The 6,000-nt window shown below is 43.6% G+C and overlaps 1 protein-coding gene across 1 annotated transcript in view; it reads left to right on the top strand.

The window, feature by feature from the left end:
• LOC119855078 (cytochrome P450 4V2-like) overlaps positions 1-5,709 on the top strand; it is a 29,964-nt gene extending 24,255 nt beyond the window's left edge. Inside the window, exons 8-10 of the mRNA XM_038400524.2 lie at positions 783-885; positions 4,443-4,577; positions 5,385-5,709. Coding sequence (XP_038256452.2) covers positions 783-885; positions 4,443-4,577; positions 5,385-5,572 — 426 coding nt within the window. The 3' untranslated portion in view covers positions 5,573-5,709. The remainder of the gene's footprint in view (positions 1-782; positions 886-4,442; positions 4,578-5,384) is intronic.
• The last annotated feature ends 291 nt before the right edge of the window (positions 5,710-6,000 follow it).

Here is a 6,000-nt window from a genome sequence, read left to right on the forward strand (position 1 = left end):
TACTCCCAGAGGCAGTGGAATTAATTGTACCATGTTCACTATTAATCTGGGGCTCGATTATAGCAAATTTGATTAAAATTAAGATATAGATCAAATCTGTTGCTAGTGAACATTCCCTTGTTTTTGTTAGCATACAGTACCTGACTGGATCAGTTTTATGTTTATAACATATAATTTTAGGAAAATTATATTCCTATGCCCTTTTGTGGTAATTGATGGTAATATTGTATTTACAATCCCATGATGAAAAAGATAATAGTGAGTAACTTATATACTTTATATTTCATTGTAAAGCAGTGAAGAAAGGTAAATGTCCCTCCAACAATTGACTGTGGGGGAAAATAGTGACTTTAAGATTACTATACAGTGTTTAAATTATTGTGACTGTCCAGAGAGATTTAGTGAGTCAACCAGTTCATGTCTAAAAGGAAGTAATAGCAAACCTCTTCCTCAGAGTCTGAATGCAGAGCAAGACTCTTCACCGTGTCAGCATAGACTAGCTAAGTAATAGAAGAGGGATGGCATAGAGACTTCTGCTTGTTAACATTATGATTCTCCCCCTCCCCCATATTAGTCTCCATCCATCATATTACACAACTGGTTATTTCCTGTTCAGTCTTAGGTACTGGATTGTTACATGGATTCATATAGTCTTAGCTTTTCTTCTGTATCTGTACAGTTAGGCTACATCACTAAAATATCTCTAATTCTTTGTATATATTTATCTTCATATGCATGAGGATAATGCAGATCTGAACATCTGAGTAAATCTGCACCTCTAGGGGCATGATACAACAGCTGCTGCTATGAACTGGGCCATCTACTTACTTGGATGTCATCCGGAAGCCCAGAAGAAAGTTCACAGAGAATTGGATGAAGTGTTTGGTTAGTTTCTATCCTTTGCTTCTTTGTAGGTGTAAGTTTGCACTGACAGTAGATAGTTTAATAGTCATTTCTATCTAGAGATTTATAAAGGAAAATAAACACCTGCCCTGCCACTGTACATGCTGTAACTCTTCTGTGTATAAAGACACGTCAGTGGTAGTTGGTTTGATGCTAAGAGAAGTATGACAGATCGCAAAGATTGCAAAGTCTTTCGGGCAGGTACCATCTCTTTGTTGTATATTTGTACAGCGCTTATCACAATGGAATCCCGGTCCATGACTTGGGCTCCTAGGTGCTACTGCAATACAAATAATCAGTAGGGCTCTGTGTCTATCTCAGAGGTTACGGAAGTCACGGATTCCTTGATTTTCCATGACCTCCATGATTTCTGCAGCAGCTGGTGTGGCTGACTCCAGGGCCACCCAGGCAGCTGGTTCTCGGGCCAGCTGCTCAGATGGCCCCGGGGACAGCCACTCCAGCCACTGCTGGAGCAGCTCTGCAGCCAGCTGCTGGGGTGGCCTTTGGGCCAGCCGCACTGTTTGCTGCTGGGGCAGCCTCGGGGTCCGCTCCAGCAGTGGCTGGTGTAGCTGACCCTGGGGACTGCCTGAGCAGTGGTCCTGGGGGTGGTGAGAGCAGAAGCGAGTGGGTGGTCCCGAGGGCAGCCGGACCAGTTGCTGCGTGGTAGTCCCCAACAGCTGGTGCCACTGGCCCCTGCCCTCCCTGAGCAATGCCCCCCCCAGAGCAACGTCCCACTGTCCCAGCTAAGATTTAGTCAGGGGTATATAGAAAAGTCACAGACAGGTCACAGGCCATGTGTGACGTTCCCCTCTGGTGTTATCTAGACCGGTGATCTGCTAGATCACTCCAGTCCTTGACTCTGGGAACCAGCCTTTCCCTGCTCTGCTGTGAGAGCCCCCATTCCTAGGCTGTTCACGCACAGCCTCTGGCATGTAAGCTGCTCTTTGGATTGTGCAACTGAATGACACTAGCCAATATCTCCGGTCCCAGATACAAACCCTAGGAACCTCCATCTTGCAGTGTCCAGTTATGCCCGCTGGATGCGGCAAGCTTATATTAGTTTATCAATTTAACAAAGAAATTGATATGTACCGGGCTTGTTATCCCAAGGGGAGTCTCTGACACACTTTAAACCAAGCACACTGCTTCAGGTAGAATAAACAAACAGATTTATTACTATAAAGATAGATTTTAAGTGATTATAAGACAAAGCATACCACATTGGATTTGGTCAAATGAAATAAAAGTAAAATGCATTCTAAGCTGATCTTAACACTTTCAGTGCCCTTACAAACTTAGATGCTTCTCACCACAAGCTGGCTGGTTGCCCTTCAGCCAGGCTCTCCCCTTTGATCAGCGCTTCGGTTGCTTGGTGTGGTGTCTGTAGATGGAGGTAGAAGAGAGAGGAAGAGCATGGCAAATATCTCTTCCTTTTTCTTTTATCATGTTCTTTCTTCCCTCTTGGCTTTGCCTCTCCCCCCCGCCCACAGAGTCAGGTGAGCATTACCTCATCACAGTCCCAAACTGACCAAAGGAAGGGGGGTTACTCACTCGAAAGTCCAACAGATCCTTTGTTGTTACCTAAGCCAGTGTCCTTTGTTCCTATGAGGCTGGGCTGGGTTTGTCCCATACATGCCCTGATGAGGTATGAACTGCCCCTCTACTCTTGGGGAGTTTTTGCCTGGGCTACTTTAAGCCATGAAGACACATTTTCAGCCTCATAACTATATACATGAAATTACAACCTATAACATTACTGTAACAACAATTACTATAACATCAGTGACAGGTTTCAGAGTAGCAGCCGTGTTAGTCTGTATTCACAAAAAGAAAAGGAGTACTTGTGGCACCTTAGAGACTAACAAATTTATTTGAGCATAAGCTTTCATGAGCTACAGCTCAGTTCATTGGATGCATTCAGTGGAAAATGTATCCGATGAAGTGAGCTGTAGCTCACGAAAGCTTATGCTCAAATAAATTTGTTAGTCTCTAAGGTGCCACAAGTACTCCTTTTCTTATAACATCAGTATAACAACAATGCTCATGTTGCCTTCCAAAGACACCTGACATGACAAACTTTGCATTGGATACCACACAATCATTTTACAAGGATGAACATGAGGATGTGGGGTTTTTCCCCTGAGGTACAGAGCATTACACCGTGAATTTTTGTTTATTGCATGTGACCTGTCCGTGACTTTTACTAAAAATACCCATGATTAAATTGTAGCCTTAATAATAATAATAATAATTGTAGTTGAAGAAAATCACAAGAATAAATATTTGGTGATTTAATGATTTAAACTCATAAGTGTAACCCACATGCCTAACAGGGAGATATCTCTTTAAGAGATCTGTAGGAGGTAGGAATGAGTTGTGTCTGGGTCATTGTTGCTAGGCAGATGCACAATTAACTCTACACACTCAGAAGTTTCTGGAATTGTGGGTGGTAATTTTGCGTATGCTCAAAAGGTTCCCTGTTACTGGACTCTAACTCCATGAGGCTAGTAGTTACGGCAGCTGCTTTACAAAAGACCACGTTCCTTGTGTGGGTTGGAAGAAGCTGAGCCACAGGAGCTGAAAGCAGGCTGTTTTCATTAATTCTGAAGTATTTTGCAGCAGGTTTTTTTTTAAATCTGTATACTTAAAGTGAGTGCTTGTTTAATTAGTTAGCTGACTAGTGTGAGTCCCCGCTTTCGGAATGCTACACAGCCCCGCCCCTTCCACAGGAGGCCCCGCCCATCACCCCTCCCGTCTGCCACAGCCCTGAGCTCCCCCACCCCCACAGCTGGAGGAACCCCAGCCATCCCCAGCACCAGGCTTGAGGAAAGGGTGGAGCATGGGCAAGGGCAGGGCCAGGGCAGGACTTGTAGTGGCCTATTTTACCCGCTGCCCATGCTAGCTAACTGAGTGATTGCAGTAGAGGAAGAGGAACAGTCTGCATGAATTCCAGTTGGAGGTTTCTGCAAGCAAGAGGAAAGAATTTATTGCTGCAGTGCTTTTAACTCAGCAGATTGTAACTGAGACTCGGGTGAATTGTACCTTAGCTTTTGGGAACTCTGAGTTTCTTATCACTATTTCTGTGGGGACTGACCTGTTAAGATTTAATTTGTTTTCTTTATTTTTATTATGTTTAATTGTGAAGCTAAGGAGCCATGTTATGATGTAGAAATTAAGTTGTTACTATGACTACTATTATTATGTTTTTGTCTTTATAAAGTTGATACTTAAGAATTAAGTTAATTCCTTTTGTTCTTTTTGGATTTGAATGTGGGAAGGTTGATCTTGTGCAATCCTTGCTGAAAATCCTCAGTGACTGAATTCTGGGTCTCCAGGTGCTTTTTGATGGGAGCTGGGTTCTTTTAAGCACTGGAGAAGGGCAATGATGTAAACTCTAGCCCATTCAAAGGTTACATAAGCCCAGTGGTGGAGTTGTACTTTTATCAGCATTTAAGAGAGTTGGGAGCCCCTTAAGATAGCTTGTGTCTTTAGTCTGATTAGGAAGTTGTTTCTCACACCCCTGTTGTGATTCTGATCAGGGAACTCTGACCGGCCTGTCACAGTGGATGACCTTAAGAAGCTCCGATATCTTGAGTGTGTAGTTAAAGAAGCCCTTCGTCTCTTCCCTTCTGTTCCATCCTTTGCCCGCACCTCAAGTGAAGATTGCCATATTAGTAAGTAATAGAATTTATTATTATTTTTTATTTTCATAGTCTGTAGGTGCCCCGCCACGTACCAGGACCCTTTTAGGCTAGGTACTACTGTACAAAGAAAGTACAAAAAGATGTTCCCTGTCCCAAAGGACTTACAATCTACATATAAGACAAGGAAGGGCAGATGGATACAGACAGACCAATGTGGAGTACAAGAAAGCAATAAGATACTATTGGTTAGCAGGTTAGGCTCTTATGTCAGCACAACAGTAGTCTAGACCAGGGGTAGGCAACCTATGGCATGGGTGTCAAAGGCGGCACTCAAGCTGATTTTCAGTAGCACTCACATTGCCCGGGTCCTGGCCACCAGTCTGGGGGGCTCGACATTTTAATTTAATTTTAAATGAAGCTTCTTAAACATTTTTAAAAACCTTATTTACTTTACATACAACAATAGGTTAGTTATATATTATAGACTTATAGAAAGAGACCTAAAAATGCTAAAATGTATTACTGGCATGTGAAACCTAAATTAGACTGAATAAATGAAGACTCAGCACACCACTTCTGAAAGGTTGCTGACCTCTGGTCTAGACATTGTCAAGTTTCTGAAGGGGTTGCTGCAAAAGAGAGTTTTGAAGGAAGAGGATGAGTTAGTTTTGTGGATGTTTACAGATAGTAGATCTCAGCCTTGTCTGTATTCATCATTTTTAGGTATGAGAGGTATCTGCTGTCATGGTGATGCACAAGTAAAGAACTGTTTTTGTGCTTTCTATCCATTTACAGGAAGCCACTTAGTTCACCGGCATGTTGATTCTTTTTTTGCAGGAGGATTTAAGATACCAAAAGGTACAGAGGTAGTCATTGTTACTTATGCATTGCACAGAGATCCAGAGGTTTTCCCAGACCCTGAGGAATTCAGGCCTGAGCGATTCTTCCCTGAGAATTCTAGTGGAAGGCATATATATGCGTATGTGCCCTTCTCTGCTGGATCCAGAAACTGCGTTGGTACGTAGGTGATAAAAGCCGAAGTGTAATAGGCCTCTGTTGGGAGGCTGACACTGGCCCTTTACGAAGGAAGATATCAGTGCACTTAAGACTGGTTAGTTGACCCCTCCTCCCCATTAAACTTAAAAGAGGGTACTTGGGCCATAGAGGGAAGGAGACACGGTGAGCCAGAGACATGGAGTATCAGAGCTTGAGAGGAGTCAGAGACAGGAAGCACCAGGAAAGAGCTGTCAGGCATTGCTTGGGAGAACTACAGGAGACCTGGTAGATACAACTGAGTTCTGTGGAGAGCTGGAACAGAACTGCTGGTGAGAACTGACTGAAGTTGGGACCCTGCTGAGCAGAAGGCTTGGGCAGTGGCCCTGAGGCAAAAAGGAAAGATCCAGCTTGGTCAGGGGAAGCTGAGCCTGGAAGCAAGAGGGTGGACTCTGGAGGG

Source organism: Dermochelys coriacea, chromosome 4 (assembly GCF_009764565.3).
Source record: "Dermochelys coriacea isolate rDerCor1 chromosome 4, rDerCor1.pri.v4, whole genome shotgun sequence".
Taxonomy (NCBI): domain Eukaryota; kingdom Metazoa; phylum Chordata; order Testudines; family Dermochelyidae; genus Dermochelys; species Dermochelys coriacea.